Raw genomic sequence first — 18,786 nt, 5'->3', positions numbered from 1 at the left:
CTGAGGACTTGCAGCTCATGATTTTGAGTGTTTATTATATAACGTTTGCCAATTTCTATATACAAATGCATAAATAGCTACATATGTATGTACTGGAATGCACATTTATCGTACTAAAATTAAAAATTACATTGGCTCTCGAAAAGCATGCGCAAAATGATATTTGTGTATTTGTTCCCTTGTAAATATTCGATAGGTTGTTCCTGTATAGTTTGTTAAATGTGAATGGTATAAAGATATTGGAAGTGATGATCATGCATATGTACATACGTCAGATCATATACTATGTAGTCTGACATCTGATTTCACCCATTCTCAAGTTCGGTTCTACTAATTGCCGCTAGATGGGCTCGCTCTCGCGCTCTCTCCCCTTCCGACGTAATTTAATTGCTTCATATATAAATAGATTTTCGCGAAAACTGCACTCAGTTCAAGCTGGGCGTTGTAACTGAAGCTGCTGCATCCACCATGAGATATTTTGTTGTCATCTGTATCGTTGTTGCTAGCATGCTGTTTGCCGGTAAGCTTTGGTGACCTCAGACTTAAAGTGATTGTTTTATTATTATTCCGATTCCCACGCAGCGGTAAGTGCACAGTCTAGTTATGACGGGAATGGCCCGCATCAGTTTGGCAGTCCGGAAAATGGAATTTACATACGCGGTCAGAATGAAGGACCCTACAATGTCCCAGGCGTGAGTGGCACATTCCAGAACTCGCCCTCAAGTGGATGACATGCATACACAGATGAGAATGGAAATACCTATACTCACTTTCACTCCCAGTCGGGAGGATCAGCCGCAAAAGGTCTGCCTTTGGCCATCCCCTCTGTATTGGTATTCATCTCGGTCATTCTTATGCGTTCATTTTAATTAATAACTGATGCTTAAATAAATATTCTCAACTACTCTATCCTACCCTCGTAACTATTTACAAGGTCTTACCATACAGTGTATAGATGTGTCAGTTCATTCTGTATTGGCCAACGGAGTTGACTCTTTTTGAAGACGCTTGCCCAAAATTATCAGAAGAACTTTTATTTTACATATGCTTTAGATGCTATTAATACAGAATATACCAATATAATGGGAGTATATACATGACTTCATAATAGAGGTCCACTAGGGTATTCAAGGTGCGAAGTGTTACGGTTAAAAAGTCGCGGTTTTCAATGTATCACAAACAGTGCTGGCTAACTCCGATAACGTTATCGATAGCTAGCCACTCTGTGTAGAAACGTGTAGCAAATGTGTAGTAAACATAGATTGAATTCATCAGTATATTTACGGTATATTTTGGTATATTTCTGAGAGTCTGTCGGTTTTAGCGATAAATCCGTCACACGGTGTCCACCAGGGTGACCGTTTACGGTATTTTTAATACTTTTCGGTATTTTTTTAGGTCAAAATTCGACCGACGACATATTTACGGTATATCGGTATATAATGGTATATTTTGTCAATTTCATCAATCTATTGAATTTCATTTTCAACTTTATATAGAAATGCAATAAAAGCAAGTGTTTAAAATTAACCAGTCAAGTATAAAAAAGATTCACTAATCGGATAAATTTATGTGGGCATGGCTAAATGTTCTATCTAGCTAGTAATATATCACGGAATATAAAAATCGAGGAATATTGAACTTGAATTCGTCAGTATATTTACGGTATATTTTTTTCATGAGACGGTATATTTTGGTATATATTTGAGGGTCATACCGTATACCTTATCGATGTTAGTTCCCATTTGCTGTTTTGTTTTTGTTTTATTTTCATTGAAGGATATCTGAATTAATTATTATCAATTAATAATAATTAACACGCGGGATAGAAGTGTAAATATTTGACTTGTAAACCATATTCGTATATCTGCATCTCAAGTTAATTGTATACGCGTCTTCAGAAATAGCCAGCAACATGGATCAAATGCTAAGTCCAAACTTCTCGATTCCGAGCATTGGAACGCCAATGCATCAGATGGAGGCTGATCAACAGATTATAGCAAATCCCATTTATCATCCTCCGGCAATACCACAGCCAGAACCTGCAATATCCGCCCCAGTACCAGTAGCGGGACAACAGCAGCAGCCAGATGCCAGCAACTCTACAACCGGCGGCAGTGGACTTTTTGGCCACGAACCGTCATTGCCCTTGGCCCACAAACAAATGCAGAGCTACCAACCCTCAGCGTCATATCAGCAACAGCAGCAGCAGCAGGGACAACCTGCCGGAGGCACTACACCGCAATCTCTAATGCAGCCACAGACTCCACAGAGCATGATGTCGCACATGATTCCCATGAGTGAGCGCAGTACGTCAGGCGTGGGGGCAGGCGGAGATTCCCTCAGCAACATACACCAGACCATGGGTCCAGCAACCCCCATGACACCGGCAACGCCTGGCTCAGCAGACCCCGGAATTGTTCCTCAGCTTCAAAATATTGTGTCCACAGTGAATTTGTGCTGCAAGCTGGATCTGAAAAAGATTGCACTACATGCAAGAAACGCCGAGTACAACCCAAAACGTTTTGCTGCCGTCATCATGCGTATCCGTGAGCCTCGCACAACCGCTCTGATTTTCAGCTCCGGCAAAATGGTATGCACCGGCGCCAAAAGTGAAGACGACTCCAGACTGGCGGCGCGGAAATACGCTCGCATCATACAGAAGCTGGGATTCCCGGTAAGTACTAATCCCTTCACAATCTAAAGAACATTTCATAATGCATTGGCTGCAGGCAAAATTCCTCGATTTCAAGATTCAAAACATGGTTGGCTCGTGCGATGTTAAGTTTCCAATAAGACTGGAGGGCCTGGTGCTGACGCATTGCAATTTCAGCAGCTACGAGCCTGAGCTCTTTCCAGGTCTGATCTATCGTATGGTGCGTCCGCGTATTGTGCTTCTCATCTTCGTTTCGGGGAAAGTGGTGTTGACGGGCGCAAAAGTCCGACAGGAGATCTACGATGCCTTCGACAAAATATATCCCATATTGAAAAAGTTCAAAAAACAGTCATAACAAGGTTAAGAAATTATTAGTTCTGTAATGTGTGCGTATAGGGAAAATAGTTTTTCTAAGTTAATGTGTTTACTTCGCGTGTATCTCTAAATAAAACTAATTAGTTAGCTGTATGACGGGCCGGGCGTTTATTTTTTTTTATATTATGCACTTTCCGTAGAAATTTAGACAAAACTATGAATGTAGAGAGAAACCTAGCGGCACTGTGCCATGAGTGCGCCAACGTTCTCGAACTCGATCTTCTCTGTGATATTCTTCGTCTTAATTTTGTCGTCCTGCATGGCGACGACAATGAGATCCTGGCCCTGATGCTTCCATCCGTTGCGCTTGATCCAGCTCTCCAGTGTCGAGTCCTCAATGCCGCCCAGAAGTTCTTTCAGCAAATCCTTCTTGATGGTCTGGAAGGTGATGCTCACAACATGGGAGACAAACTTTCGAATGGAATCATGGAAGCCGCTAATGTGGCGGAACATGGTACGGTTAACCTCGGCGCGCTGCCAGAACAGGGTGAAATCGGCACGCTCCAGTATATCTGCTAGATCGATAATGGTCTGAATGTTTTCGTCCTTCATCTGCTGCGGCAACAGCAGACACTTGGCCATCACGAAGTCCGTGTGCGGCAGATTTGTTAGCGATTTCAGCAGAATCGTGTAGGTGATCTCAAAGTTGAGCATGTGCGGATTGAACTGGTACAGCTTGAGAACGGCCAGGTTGGCCTCCAGGTCGTAGGTGGTATTCTTGGCCTGGTCCTGAATGTACGCCTCCAGAGTCTTCAAATGGTCGGGGTTGTAGCTGTGGCCAGAAAGCGTGGTTATGTGCATCTGTTTATTTGTTGAAAAAAACTCGGTGGCGGAGGACTAAGCTTACCGTTCAATGCATCCAAGCATCTCCTGTATCGTCTGGCTCTGGCCATTTTCCATCTTCACAAGGTGCGACATCTTTATACAGCCAAAATAGTATAGTTTACAGAATTCTCAAACTGACGTCGTGTTTTTTTAATGAACGCCGTCGAAAAAGAATCCACCCTGCTTCACCAGAACTGGTATTAAATTGGGTGTTTTGCAGCACTGGCGAAATGTTCGATAGTTTTGCACTCCGATATTTACAGTTATCTACAGAAAATTTTAAGCAAAACGCGCAAAAAAACTCTTGTTATTTTAGTGGAAGTTTAATGATCTTAATACATAGTTAGAGTTAAGTTCTGTTCAAAGGAAGTATTGTTACACTTTACTTATCATGGAAGTACATTTGGAAGTGCACGTGTCTGTGGAATCTACAGTTTTGTACAAAGGTATGTACACAATTGTATAAAAAATCTCGTCCCGTTGAATGTGTCCTGTTGGACTGGATTACTATGTCTTCGCCGGCTCTGTCTCACCAGCCGCAGTGGCCGCCAGTTGGGCCTGTCGTTGTTCCTCCTCCAGTTCCAAACGATCCACCTTTTTAATCTTGCTCAGTTTCCCTAAGATTTGGGGGAATCTTTGTTAAAGTATGCTCTCAAAATATGAGACGGTAAATTACCACACTTACTTGCACACTTTAGCATAAAAGTACCCCACCAGATGGACCAGCCCCAGCCCACGAAACAGAAGAGTACACAACAGAACTGCGACACTGCCACAATAACTTTGATTATGAAGGAGCCGATTCGAGCCCGGGCACTGTCGTACTGCGAGAAACGTGGAATGCCCACACACAAGCAGAGGAGTCCCGACAGGAGTGTGCCTAAGAAATCATAGAAGCCTTAGAAGCCGTATATTCAGGCAGGTGCACCTGTGGAAAACCCACATAAGCCTGGAAAGACCACGTTGCAGAAGGCACAGAACCAAGCCAAATACAGCGGTAGCACAGGAATAGCTCCCTTCATTTTGGATGCGTGTTCCACGAGGTCGTTATGCAGCTTCCGGCGTGTGTCCTAAGTGCGGGAAATATAATTATGGAATGTTGTAACCATAGATCAAAGTGTATCATCACTTGCCTCACTGGGCGGCGGGGCTCTGATGCTCTGTCGGCGAGCATTCGATTCGCGACGCGGTTTCTTGCGACAGCAGAGCATCATTAGCCAGAAACGCTTGCAGCAGCCCCTTTAATGAAAATGGCAAGAGGTTCTTAGCTCCACATCAAGTATAGAGGTATAGTGTCTGTCAGACTTACTCTTTGGGTGTTGTAGCCGGAGCATCCGCAGCTGCCGATGTCATTGAGGCCTCGGACGCACCTTCCAGAACCGATGTATCAGTTGGCTTGATGCCAAGCTCTGGATCTTGATCCCGCCAGGAAACGGAGCTACCTTTCGGCTTGCTGCGGTTCCTCCGATATGGAATGCGGAAGCAGCACTTCTTCAGCTCGGTTTCATTCCCCGTGTCGTCCACTTTGTTCACCGAGCGACAGCAAAAAACCTTGCTCAGACAGAGACCGCATTTGCCTCCACGTTTTGGTCCCGTACTCATAGTGGCCTCCTGCTTCACGCTTGGCGGTTCCGGCTTGTCCGTGTCCGCGGGCGAAGGTTTCTTCCGGCAGCTCCGGCAGCAGCTCGACTTGAGCCAGTCCGTCACCTTTTTCTTCTTCGGCTTGGTCTCATCAATCACTTGGACATTGGTGTCGGTTGTGGCACTACTGTTTGCACTCCACCAGCACGGGCTGGTCCTCGGCTGAGGGGTTCCGTTCTCGTCGATAACAGCAGCGGGAGCATCGAGAGCGACGACAGGGCATGAACAATGAGGAACAACAGCGACACAATCCCTTCTTATTGACATTTTTGTCCTTTTCTTCCAGGAACTCTTGGCTGCTGGTTCTGGTGGGAGAAGAGTAGATTGAAAATAGTCTCATAATAATTTTTAGTTGCTGGAAAGTAGCTCTTGTTCGTGGTTTCCGCATGCCATCCTTGACTGGGACCAAGGACCGGATATAAGCTTTTATGGCTTCAGCAAGGCTTGGCAAGGTGCCAAGAGCCGGAAGTTCTGTATGATTGGAAAGTTGTTAGAAGAGCTGCGGAGCCAAAGTTCAAGTTTATCGCTTTACATATATAATCACAGTCGGAGCATTGCCACTACTTTATGTGTATATATTAGGTTAGGTTGACCCGGTCGGCCCTCAGAGGGGGCCCCACATAGGCCAGTATGGCCCTTAGTTGTCCGGATAGGGGGGGGGGGGGGGGGGGGGGGGGGGGGGGGGGGGGGGGGGGGGTATGAACCGTCGCGGCAGTGTTTAGTGGGTTTTGAACTCCTCGAGGATCGAGGTATTTTTCGCATAGGCCAGTAGTTGCTGTGGCGTCCTCTTGGAGGCATCTTCCAGTGATGCCAGCACTGGGGCGCCCAGGTACTTCCTCCTTGCCCTTAAGAGAGCAGGACAGTTGCAGATGAGATGTTCCAGGGTTTCGGTTGCCCCAGGTTCGTCACATTTCCTACAACTGTCTCTGTTTGTGATGCCTAGCTTTGTTGCATGCGCCGCAGCCAGGCAATGGCCCGTTAATATTCCCACTAATAATCTGCAGTCCTTCCGTGGTAGGTGCAGCAGGTAGTGGCTGAGTTTGTCATTGCGTTCCTTGCACATGATTTTCGATGTTCTGCAGGCGGTGGTACTCCTCCACCTACATTCGGTTTGTGATCCGGCCTGCTTTTCTAGATCGCTTTGCAGCGTTCTGAGGGAGACAGGCACGTTCTCGGTTCTCGTATTCGCCAGCCCGACGCCTTCCTTAGCTAGTACGTCCGCCGTCTCGTTCCCTTCGATGCCCTGGTGGCTGGGAATCCAGTAGATCCGCACTGACTTTGTCGTGCTGAGGGTATCTAGTGCCTCCCTGCTCGCCAAGACATTTCTGGAACTGACTGCGGACGACTGCATGGATCTTATCGCCGCTTGGCTGTCGACGAATAGGTTGACCGCATCGTGTGCTCTTTCAGTGAGAAGAGCGACTTCCGCTGCTTTCCTGATGGCAAAAACCTCTGCCTGGAATATGCTACAGTGGTCCGGTAGCTTATATGACAGCCTTATCTCAGGGTCTGTACAGTATAGGCCCGCTCCTACTCCTCCGTCCATCTTGGAGCCGTCCGTATATATATTGAGGTGCTCCGTTTGGTCTCTTCCGATTTTCCAGTCTTCAGGTCCCAAGGATGCAGTTGTTTTTACGTCGAGGCATGTTTGGGGGGTCATGTAATCAGCTGATCTGTTCATTCCCCTTCCAATTAAACTATGCCCGTATTCTTGTGGCGACATATTTCCTGAAGCGATGAGGCGTTGTGCTGCCTTTCCTGCAGTCAGACGGGCGTGGATGTCTAGGGGTTCGATTCCAAGTAGGGTTTCGAGTGCTTTTGTTGGGGTTGACCTCAGCGCTTCTGTAATACAGAGCAAAGCCTGTCGCTGAGTCCTTTCCATAAGCTTATGATACGTTTTCTTTCCAGTAGCTTGCCACCACACTAAGACTCCATACAGCAGAGTTGGTCGCACCACCGAAATGTAAATCCAATGCATCAGAGCCGGAGATAGGCCCCATGTGCTGCTGAGCATCTTCTTGGATGCATAAAGCGCAATGGTGGCCTTCTTCACCCTTTCCAATACATTGGGTTTCCATGCCAGTTTACTATCCAGTACTGTGCCCAGGTATTTGACTTGTGTTTTTGGGGTTAGCCTAGTTTGATTGATCTTCGGGGGGTCCATATCGGTACCTTGTACCTCTTGGTAAAGAGGATGAGGTCCGTCTTGTCCGCGTTGATACTGAGTCCTACTTCTTCCGCCCACTCGCGTATCTCCCTGAGTGTTCGTTGCATTAGTGAGCTGAGGGTCGATGGGCAAACACCCGTAATAAGTATGCTTATGTCGTCCGCATAAGCTGTTATTATTGGGGCCTTCCTTTCGTATCTCTTGATGAGGTCGTCGACCACCAGATTCCACAGGAGGGGCGACAGGACTCCACCCTGGGGTGTGCCTCTGTGTGCCTCTTTCACCATGGAAGCGGTGCCCCACTCTGATTGCACCCGTCTGCAACCTAGGAGGTTCCTTATCCACAGGTTGATTGCTGGGTGTGTATTAGTTGCTACCAGGCAATTTGTTATTGCTTCCGTAGCCACGTTGTTGAATGGTCCGGAGATGTCCACGAATACTCCCAGTGCATACTTTTTATTGTGAAGGGCTTTCTCAATGGTAGCTACTACCGAATGTAGTGCGGTCTCCACCGATTTCCCTTTAGTATAGGCATGCTGGTTGGTTGACATCAGTCCCCCTACCTCATTTCTGATGTGTAAGTCCAGCAGCTTTTCTAGCGTTTTTAATATAAAGGAGGTAAGGCTTATCGGTCTATAGTCCTTGGGACTCGCATGGCTGCACTTTCCTGCCTTTGGGAGGAAGACAACTCTCGAGGTTCTCCATTGGATAGGGATATAGCCAGTACTTATACAAGCTGTGAATATTGCGGAGAGCCATGGGGTAATCGCCTCTTTGGTCACCTGCATCATGGCTGGGAATATCCCGTCAAGTCCTGGTGCTTTTGTGCCCGCAAAGGAGTCTATTGCCCAGTGGATTCGCTTGGTGGTTAACAAATCTGTTGGGGGGTGTTGTTCCTCGGTTGCTAGGTCCTGGTGCTCTTTGGCATCAGCGACCTCGGTGCAACCAGGGAAATGTTCCTCCATTAGTGCTGTTAGGGCTTCGTCACTGCCCTCTGTCCACTGTCCGTCATCTAGCTTTAATTGGCTTTGTATGGTAGGCTGCTTAGAGAGCAGCTTCCGTAGCCGTGCGGTTTCTGGTACTTTCTCGATGTTGGAGCAGAAGGTCCTCCACGAGTTCCGTTGTGCTTTACGTATTTCCTTCTTGTAGCTCCTGAGTAGGAGTCTGTATTCCTCATAGACGATCCCTTCGTTCGCTTGTTTGGCGATCTTAAAGAATTCCTTGAAGTTGTCCCTTTGAAGAGAGAGATCCCGGCTCCACCAGAGTGGCTTGGACCTCTTCTTCGTCCTCGAGGGTTTGCACGATGTGTGGTAGGCGTCCAGCAACGCGTTGGATAGGGTCTCTAGAGACTTCTCTATGTCCTCCGCGGATTTCACTGTGCCCGGACTCGCGAGCTTCGAAGTAACTGTCTTTTTAAACTTTTCCCAGTTTGTATTCCGGGGGTTTCTATAGACTATTACCTTCGAAGAATGTTTGAAGTCGCACTTAAACTGAATGTACTTGTGATCTGAGAAGGAGGGTCTTTCAAGGACCCTCCAGCTAGATACCGTAGTACTGTTTCCCGTTGCTAGTGTTAGGTCTAGCACGTTGGATGAAGTCGGACCCACGAAGGTGTGCTCCTCCCCGACGTTTGCTATATATAGATTAGTATAAAGTATAAAGTCTAAGAGTGACTCACCTCTATCATTGATGTCGGTGCTTCCCCACACATTGTGGTGGGCATTGGCATCCGTCCCGATGACGAGTTGATAGTTTTTGGTGCCGGCTTCTGTCACCAGGCTCCTGAGTTCGTCGGGTGGTGCGGGTCTGTCGTGAGCCATGTAGCAGGAAGCCACCAGAAGGCGCTTTTCCTCGCTTTCCAGCATCACAACCGTCAGGTCATCCGTGCTGTAATGAGACATAAGGTAAGCATGGATTCCCTTTCGTACGAGTACGACGGTTCTGTTCCTGCTTACCGATGTTGCGTAGAACAGTTTGTGATTTGAGGACTTTAGTCCGGCCACTGAATTGCCTGTCGCAATCCAGGGCTCCTGGACTAGAGCTATGTCGGCGAGCCCTTGCTCCATGGCGATGAGGAGCTCCGCCGACGCTACCTTGCTTTTATGCAAGTTTAGCTGCAGCACACTCAGCATGGGTGGCTGGCTCACTTGCATCCGACGGGTTGACTACTAACGTCAGGTCACCGTCTTATGTGTATATATTACTCGTATGGAAAACAGCAACATCTAATGGATGGATTATGTAGATTTAAGACTTTGTAATGTACTATTTTCTTGGCTCGTTCATTTGCTTATGAAAGCAGAGACTGTTTTTATTCCTTTATTTATTTATTCCTTAAAGAACCTTTTGTTCAGATTATTCGCTCACCAGAAATGTCAACTCAAAACATGAAAATCCCATCGAGACGCTTACACAATTTTTATAGGCCCAAAGCCCATAAAATGTATAGCCCGTATACTGTACTCATGTACATGTACTTGTGTGTATAGTATATGTTTTTGGGGCTTCGAACGCCTTTAATTTCGTTGTGCACGAGCCAACGACCAAACGCAATTTGGAGGTCGGTAATTTATTTGACCCGCTCTGAGCGGCAAGGATCCAATAAACTTCGAGTTGGAGTACTCGTGGAACAGTGACAACAATCGGAATGAAAGAAACTTTCTTGCCTGTTTTGTATTTAAATTAATCCACAAGGTCGTCGCTGGTGCGTTAACTACTCAAACCTATGCCATCTGATGGAGAACGATAAAATATAATAGGAATCCGGAAGCTAATGCTCGTTACCTAAGGAAATACTTATCGCCATCTATGAACGAGTCCTGCGTCAGATCAACCGTATATATAACCGAATTTTTGCTCGTTTCGTTCAGCATTTTTGCAAATTATCTGAATTGTTTTCGGATTAATTGTTGGAAGTTCGCAGGCACAGCACTCTCTTTGGGTCTTTGGTACTTTGGTTCTTTTGGAAGATTCGGGAGTCGCCTCACGGGAGCTAGGCTGCGGTTAGCGCGATTGTCCGGCCGAAACTGATTTGTTATTGCGGCAAGAAACTTAAGTCGTGTTGCGAAAATACTTTTACCTCCGTGCGATATGCACGCTGTACCATGCCCGTACGGTGGGGGTTCCCTAGAGTGGACAGCGTAGCCCATTTCTCCTAGCGAGTACATGGGGAAGGGTGCGCACTGTAATGGGTCGGTCACACGTTTTCTTGGGGTCTCGCATGGCTAAGGATGCACACAAACACACGCAAACACACGGACCCGCTCATATCGGTTGGCTGGAAAAAACAATGCAGTGAAGAACATCGTTACCTTCGCCGACTGCGACCGACCTGACGACGGCGACGACGACGACGACAAGGCAGAGAACGGATTTCCTCAAAGGTGGTCGTCTGGTGTGGGCTCGTGGTCGTGGTCTAGCGTTTAGGGGAGGGATTCTACTCTAGTCGCTCCATAGACCCCACATCGTGTTTGTATTCAAAATTTATTGACGCACTTATGAGTGGCTTGACGGACCTGTGCCCGCCCGAACCACCACGAGAAAGCCAGCGGCAGCGCCAGCCCACACGGCACTGTAAAGTGTTGTTGCTGCTGCTGTTGTTTGGGTGTTTCCTGTATGCAAATTGACGACTGGCCAGGCGCTGTAAGCCTTGGCGAGCTCTTTATGTGGAGACTCTACGGTCGAGGCAAAAAATTAGTACTCTCCGTTAGCCTTCCCGACTAAAATGTCCACTTGAAGCAGGACAGATCGTTATGGGGCTAGCCCATGAATAGTCATGCTTTTTTTCATCAATATTAATCAGTTTTTCAAGAGTGTTTCCCTGTTACTCACTTTGCCATGCCACCACTTCCCGCTGCGGAGCCGCCTGTACGCTCGCATCATACAGAAGCTGTGATTCCCGGGAAGTACTAATCCCTTCACAATCTAAAGAACATTTCATAATGCATTGGCTGCAGGCAAAATTCCTCGATTTCAAGATTCAAAACATGGTTGGCTCGTGCGATGTTAATTTTCCAATAAGACTGGAGGGCCTGGTGCTGACGCATTGCAATTTCAGCAGCTACGAGCCTGAGCTCTTTCCAGGTCTGATCTATCGTATGGTGCGTCCGCGTATTGTGCTTCTCATCTTCGTTTCGGGGAAAGTGGTGTTGACGGGCGCAAAAGTCCGACAGGAGATCTACGATGCCTTCGACAAAATATTTCCCATATTGAAAAAGTTCAAAAAACAGTCATAACAAGGTTAAGAAATTATTAGTTCTGTAATGTGTGCGTATAGGGAAAATAGTTTTTCTAAGTTAATGTGTTTACTTCGCGTGTATCTCTAAATAAAACTAATTAGTTAGCTGTATGACGGGCCGGGCGTTTATTTTTCTTTTATATTATGCACTTTCCGTAGAAATTTAGACAAAACTATGAATGTAGAGAGAAACCTAGCGGCACTGTGCCATGAGTGCGCCAACGTTCTCGAACTCGATCTTCTCTGTGATATTCTTCGTCTTACTTCCTCCTTGCCCTTAAGAGAGCAGGACAGTTGCAGATGAGATGTTCCAGGGTTTCGGTTGCCCCAGGTTCGTCACATTTCCTACAACTGTCTCTGTTTGTGATGCCTAGCTTTGTTGCATGCGCCGCAGCCAGGCAATGGCCCGTTAATATTCCCACTAATAATCTGCAGTCCTTCCGTGGTAGGTGCAGCAGGTAGTGGCTGAGTTTGTCATTGCGTTCCTTGCACATGATTTTCGAGGTTCTGCAGGCGGTGGTACTCCTCCACCTACATTCGGTTTGTGATCCGGCCTGCTTTTCTAGATCGCTTTGCAGCGTTCTGAGGGAGACAGGCACGTTCTCGGTTCTCGTATTCGCCAGCCCGACGCCTTCCTTAGCTAGTACGTCCGCCGTCTCGTTCCCTTCGATGCCCTGGTGGCTGGGAATCCAGTAGATCCGCACTGACTTTGTCGTGCTTAGGGTATCTAGTGGAACTGGAACTGACTGCGGACGACTGCATGGATCTTATCGCCGCTTGGCTGTCGACGAATAGGTTGACCGCATCGTGTGCTCTTTCAGTGAGAGCGACTTCCGCTGCTTTCCTGATGGCAAAAACCTCTGCCTGGAATATGCTACAGTGGTCCGGTAGCTTATATGACAGCCTTATCTCAGGGTCTGTACAGTATAGGCCCGCTCCTACTCCTCCGTCCATCTTGGAGCCGTCCGTATATATATTGAGGTGCTCCGTTTGGTCTCTTCCGATTTTCCAGTCTTCAGGTCCCAAGGATGCAGTTGTTTTTACGTCGAGGCATGTTTGGGGGGTCATGTAATCAGCTGATCTGTTCATTCCCCTTCCAATTGAACTATGCCCGTATTCTTGTGGCGACATATTTCCTGAAGCGATGAGGCGTTGTGCTGCCTTTCCTGCAGTCAGACGGGCGTGGATGTCTAGGGGTTCGATTCCAAGTAGGGTTTCGAGTGCTTTTGTTGGGGTTGACCTCAGCGCCCCTGTAATACAGAGCAAAGCCTGTCGCTGAGTCCTTTCCATAAGCTTATGATACGTTTTCTTTCCAGTAGCTTGCCACCACACTAAGACTCCATACAGCAGAGTTGGTCGCACCACCGAAATGTAAATCCAATGCATCAGAGCCGGAGATAGGCCCCATGTGCTGCTGAGCATCTTCTTGGATGCATAAAGCGCAATGGTGGCCTTCTTCACCCTTTCCAATACATTGGGTTTCCATGCCAGTTTCCTATCCAGTACTGTGCCCAGGTATTTGACTTGTGTTTTTGGGGTTAGCCTAGTTTGATTGATCTTCGGGGGGTCCATATCGGTACCTTGTACCTCTTGGTAAAGAGGATGAGGTCCGTCTTGTCCGCGTTGATACTGAGTCCTACTTCTTCCGCCCACTCGCGTATCTCCCTGAGTGTTCGTTGCATTAGTGAGCTGAGGGTCGATGGGCAAACACCCGTAATAAGTATGCTTATGTCGTCCGCATAAGCTGTTATTATTGGGGCCTTCCTTTCGTATCTCTTGATGAGGTCGTCGACCACCAGATTCCACAGGAGGGGCGACAGGACTCCACCCTGGGGTGTGCCTCTGTGTGCCTCTTTCACCATGGAAGCGGTGCCCCACTCTGATTGCACCCGTCTGCAACCTAGGAGGTTCCTTATCCACAGGTTGATTGCTGGGTGTGTATTAGTTGCTACCAGGCAATTTGTTATTGCTTCCGTAGCCACGTTGTTGAATGGTCCGGAGATGTCCACGAATACTCCCAGTGCATACTTTTTATTGTGAAGGGCTTTCTCAATGGTAGCTACTACCGAATGTAGTGCGGTCTCCACCGATTTCCCTTTAGTATAGGCATGCTGGTTGGTTGACATCAGTCCCCCTACCTCATTTCTGATGTGTAAGTCCAGCAGCTTTTCTAGCGTTTTTAATATAAAGGAGGTAAGGCTTATCGGTCTATAGTCCTTGGGACTCGCATGGCTGCACTTTCCTGCCTTTGGGAGGAAGACAACTCTCGAGGTTCTCCATTGGATAGGGATATAGCCAGTACTTATACAAGCTGTGAATATTGCGGAGAGCCATGGGGTAATCGCCTCTTTGGTCACCTGCATCATGGCTGGGAATATCCCGTCAAGTCCTGGTGCTTTTGTGCCCGCAAAGGAGTCTATTGCCCAGTGGATTCGCTTGGTGGTTAACAAATCTGTTGGGGGTGTTGTTCCTCGGTTGCTAGGTCCTGGTGCTCTTTGGCATCAGCGACCTCGGTGCAACCAGGGAAATGTTCCTCCATTAGTGCTGTTAGGGCTTCGTCACTGCCCTCTGTCCACTGTCCGTCATCTAGCTTTAATTGGCTTTGTATGGTAGGCTGCTTAGAGAGCAGCTTCCGTAGCCGTGCGGTTTCTGGTACTTTCTCGATGTTGGAGCAGAAGGTCCTCCACGAGTTCCGTTGTGCTTTACGTATTTCCTTCTTGTAGCTCCTGAGTAGGAGTCTGTATTCCTCATAGACGATCCCTTCGTTCGCTTGTTTGGCGATCTTAAAGAATTCCTTGAGGTTGTCCCTTTGAAGAGAGAGATCCCGGCTCCACCAGAGTGGCTTGGACCTCTTCTTCGTCCTCGAGGGTTTGCACGATGTGTGGTAGGCGTCCAGCAACGCGTTGGATAGGGTCTCTAGAGACTTCTCTATGTCCTCCGCGGATTTCACTGTGCCCGGACTCGCGAGCTTCGAAGTAACTGTCTTTTTAAACTTTTCCCAGTTTGTATTCCGGGGGTTTCTATAGACTATTACCTTCGAAGAATGTTTGAAGTCGCACTTAAACTGAATGTACTTGTGATCTGAGAAGGAGGGTCTTTCAAGGACCCTCCAGCTAGATACCGTAGTACTGTTTCCCGTTGCTAGTGTTAGGTCTAGCACGTTGGATGAAGTCGGACCCACGAAGGTGTGCTCCTCCCCGACGTTTGCTATATATAGATTAGTATAAAGTATAAAGTCTAAGAGTGACTCACCTCTATCATTGATGTCGGTGCTTCCCCACACATTGTGGTGGGCATTGGCATCCGTCCCGATGACGAGTTGATAGTTTTTGGTGCCGGCTTCTGTCACCAGGCTCCTGAGTTCGTCGGGTGGTGCGGGTCTGTCGTGAGCCATGTAGCAGGAAGCCACCAGAAGGCGCTTTTCCTCGCTTTCCAGCATCACAACCGTCAGGTCATCCGTGCTGTAATGAGACATAAGGTAAGCATGGATTCCCTTTCGTACGAGTACGACGGTTCTGTTCCTGCTTACCGATGTTGCGTAGAACAGTTTGTGATTTGAGGACTTTAGTCCGGCCACTGAATTGCCTGTCGCAATCCAGGGCTCCTGGACTAGAGCTATGTCGGCGAGCCCTTGCTCCATGGCGATGAGGAGCTCCGCCGACGCTACCTTGCTTTTATGCAAGTTTAGCTGCAGCACACTCAGCATGGGTGGCTGGCTCACTTGCATCCGACGGGTTGACTACTAACGTCAGGTCACCGTCTTATGTGTATATATTACTCGTATGGAAAACAGCAACATCTAATGGATGGATTATGTAGATTTAAGACTTTGTAATGTACTATTTTCTTGGCTCGTTCATTTGCTTATGAAAGCAGAGACTGTTTTTATTCCTTTATTTATTTATTCCTTAAAGAACCTTTTGTTCAGATTATTCGCTCACCAGAAATGTCAACTCAAAACATGAAAATCCCATCGAGACGCTTACACAATTTTTATAGGCCCAAAGCCCATAAAATGTATAGCCCGTATACTGTACTCATGTACATGTACTTGTGTGTATAGTATATGTTTTTGGGGCTTCGAACGCCTTTAATTTCGTTGTGCACGAGCCAACGACCAAACGCAATTTGGAGGTCGGTAATTTATTTGACCCGCTCTGAGCGGCAAGGATCCAATAAACTTCGAGTTGGAGTACTCGTGGAACAGTGACAACAATCGGAATGAAAGAAACTTTCTTGCCTGTTTTGTATTTAAATTAATCCACAAGGTCGTCGCTGGTGCGTTAACTACTCAAACCTATGCCATCTGATGGAGAACGATAAAATATAATAGGAATCCGGAAGCTAATGCTCGTTACCTAAGGAAATACTTATCGCCATCTATGAACGAGTCCTGCGTCAGATCAACCGTATATATAACCGAATTTTTGCTCGTTTCGTTCAGCATTTTTGCAAATTATCTGAATTGTTTTCGGATTAATTGTTGGAAGTTCGCAGGCACAGCACTCTCTTTGGGTCTTTGGTACTTTGGTTCTTTTGGAAGATTCGGGAGTCGCCTCACGGGAGCTAGGCTGCGGTTAGCGCGATTGTCCGGCCGAAACTGATTTGTTATTGCGGCAAGAAACTTAAGTCGTGTTGCGAAAATACTTTTACCTCCGTGCGATATGCACGCTGTACCATGCCCGTACGGTGGGGGTTCCCTAGAGTGGACAGCGTAGCCCATTTCTCCTAGCGAGTACATGGGGAAGGGTGCGCACTGTAATGGGTCGGTCACACGTTTTCTTGGGGTCTCGCATGGCTAAGGATGCACACAAACACACGCAAACACACGGACCCGCTCATATCGGTTGGCTGGAAAAAACAATGCAGTGAAGAACATCGTTACCTTCGCCGACTGCGACCGACCTGACGACGGCGACGACGACGACGACAAGGCAGAGAACGGATTTCCTCAAAGGTGGTCGTCTGGTGTGGGCTCGTGGTCGTGGTCTAGCGTTTAGGGGAGGGATTCTACTCTAGTCGCTCCATAGACCCCACATCGTGTTTGTATTCAAAATTTATTGACGCACTTATGAGTGGCTTGACGGACCTGTGCCCGCCCGAACCACCACGAGGAAGGCAGCGGCAGCGCCAGCCCACACGGCACTGGAAAGTGTTGTTGCTGCTGCTGTTGTTTGGGTGTTTCCTGTATGCAAATTGACGACTGGCCAGGCGCTGTAAGCCTTGGCGAGCTCTTTATGTGGAGACTCTACGGTCGAGGCAAAAAATTAGTACTCTCCGTTAGCCTTCCCGACTAAAATGTCCACTTGAAGCAGGACAGATCGTTATGGGGCTAGCCCATGAATAGTCATGCTTTTTTTCATCAATATTAATCAGTTTTCAAGAGTGTTTCCCTGTTACTCACTTTGCCATGCCACCACTTCCCGCTGCGGAGCCGCCTGTACGCTCGCATCATACAGAAGCTGTGATTCCCGGTAAGTACTAATCCCTTCACAATCTAAAGAACATTTCATAATGCATTGGCTGCAGGCAAAATTCCTCGATTTCAAGATTCAAAACATGGTTGGCTCGTGCGATGTTAAGTTTCCAATAAGACTGGAGGGCCTGGTGCTGACGCATTGCAATTTCAGCAGCTACGAGCCTGAGCTCTTTCCAGGTCTGATCTATCGTATGGTGCGTCCGCGTATTGTGCTTCTCATCTTCGTTTCGGGGAAAGTGGTGTTGACGGGCGCAAAAGTCCGACAGGAGATCTACGATGCCTTCGACAAAATATATCCCATATTGAAAAAGTTCAAAAAACAGTCATAACAAGGTTAAGAAATTATTAGTTCTGTAATGTGTGCGTATAGGGAAAATAGTTTTTCTAAGTTAATGTGTTTACTTCGCGTGTATCTCTAAATAAAACTAATTAGTTAGCTGTATGACGGGCCGGGCGTTTATTTTTCTTTTATATTATGCACTTTCCGTAGAAATTTAGACAAAACTATGAATGTAGAGAGAAACCTAGCGGCACTGTGCCATGAGTGCGCCAACGTTCTCGAACTCGATCTTCTCTGTGATATTCTTCGTCTTAATTTTGTCGTCCTGCATGGCGACGACAATGAGATCCTGGCCCTGATGCTTCCATCCGTTGCGCTTGATCCAGCTCTCCAGTGTCGAGTCCTCAATGCCGCCCAGAAGTTCTTTCAGCAAATCCTTCTTGATGGTCTGGAAGGTGATGCTCACAACATGGGAGACAAACTTTCGAATGGAATCATGGAAGCCGCTAATGTGGCGGAACATGGTACGGTTAACCTCGGCGCGCTGCCAGAACAGGGTGAAATCGGCACGCTCCAGTATATCTGCTAGATCGATAATGGTCTGAATGTTTTCGTCCTTCATCTGCTGCGGCAACAGCAGACACTTGGCCATCACGAAGTCCGTGTGCGGCAGATTTGTTAGCGATTTCAGCAGAATCGTGTAGGTGATCTCAAAGTTGAGCATGTGCGGATTGAACTGGTACAGCTTGAGAACGGCCAGGTTGGCCTCCAGGTCGTAGGTGGTATTCTTGGCCTGGTCCTGAATGTACGCCTCCAGAGTCTTCAAATGGTCGGGGTTGTAGCTGTGGCCAGAAAGCGTGGTTATGTGCATCTGTTTATTTGTTGAAAAAAACTCGGTGGCGGAGGACTAAGCTTACCGTTCAATGCATCCAAGCATCTCCTGTATCGTCTGGCTCTGGCCATTTTCCATCTTCACAAGGTGCGACATCTTTATACAGCCAAAATAGTATAGTTTACAGAATTCGCAAACTGACGTCGTGTTTTTTTAATGAACGCCGTCGAAAAAGAATCCACCCTGCTTCACCAGAACTGGTATTAAATTGGGTGTTTTGCAGCACTGGCGAAA

General features: G+C 47.3%; 3 protein-coding genes and 2 pseudogenes across 3 annotated transcripts; 3 read left to right on the top strand and 2 right to left on the bottom strand.

Annotated features, from left to right (window-relative positions):
- Nucleotides 1–301: 301 nt before the first annotated feature.
- Nucleotides 302–909, top strand: LOC117190778 (annotated as a pseudogene).
- An 823-nt stretch (nt 910–1,732) lies between these two features.
- Nucleotides 1,733–3,124, top strand: LOC117190435 (TATA-box-binding protein-like). The gene is made up of 3 exons (XM_033395514.1): nt 1,733–1,833; nt 1,902–2,677; nt 2,733–3,124. The coding sequence occupies exons 2-3, from the start codon at nt 1,916–1,918 to the stop codon at nt 3,009–3,011; spliced, it is 1,041 nt and encodes a 346-aa protein (XP_033251405.1). The 5' UTR covers nt 1,733–1,833; nt 1,902–1,915; the 3' UTR covers nt 3,012–3,124.
- Nucleotides 3,116–4,015, bottom strand: LOC117190437 (eukaryotic translation initiation factor 3 subunit K-like). The gene is made up of 2 exons (XM_033395517.1): nt 3,879–4,015; nt 3,116–3,803 (listed from the first exon to the last, which is right to left on the bottom strand). The coding sequence occupies exons 1-2, from the start codon at nt 3,947–3,949 to the stop codon at nt 3,206–3,208; spliced, it is 669 nt and encodes a 222-aa protein (XP_033251408.1). The 5' UTR covers nt 3,950–4,015; the 3' UTR covers nt 3,116–3,205.
- A 1,315-nt stretch (nt 4,016–5,330) lies between these two features.
- Nucleotides 5,331–17,822, top strand: LOC117191578 (annotated as a pseudogene).
- Nucleotides 17,814–18,738, bottom strand: LOC117190436 (eukaryotic translation initiation factor 3 subunit K-like). The gene is made up of 2 exons (XM_033395516.1): nt 18,578–18,738; nt 17,814–18,502 (listed from the first exon to the last, which is right to left on the bottom strand). Exons 1-2 carry the CDS (start codon nt 18,646–18,648, stop codon nt 17,905–17,907), a joined length of 669 nt encoding a protein of 222 aa, XP_033251407.1. The 5' UTR covers nt 18,649–18,738; the 3' UTR covers nt 17,814–17,904.
- Between the last annotated feature and the right edge of the window lie 48 nt (nt 18,739–18,786).

Source organism: Drosophila miranda (assembly GCF_003369915.1).
Source record: "Drosophila miranda strain MSH22 chromosome Y unlocalized genomic scaffold, D.miranda_PacBio2.1 Contig_Y1_pilon, whole genome shotgun sequence".
Taxonomy (NCBI): domain Eukaryota; kingdom Metazoa; phylum Arthropoda; class Insecta; order Diptera; family Drosophilidae; genus Drosophila; species Drosophila miranda.
The sequence above is the reverse complement of the archived record's forward strand: the minus strand, read 5'-3'. Positions and strand labels throughout refer to the sequence as shown.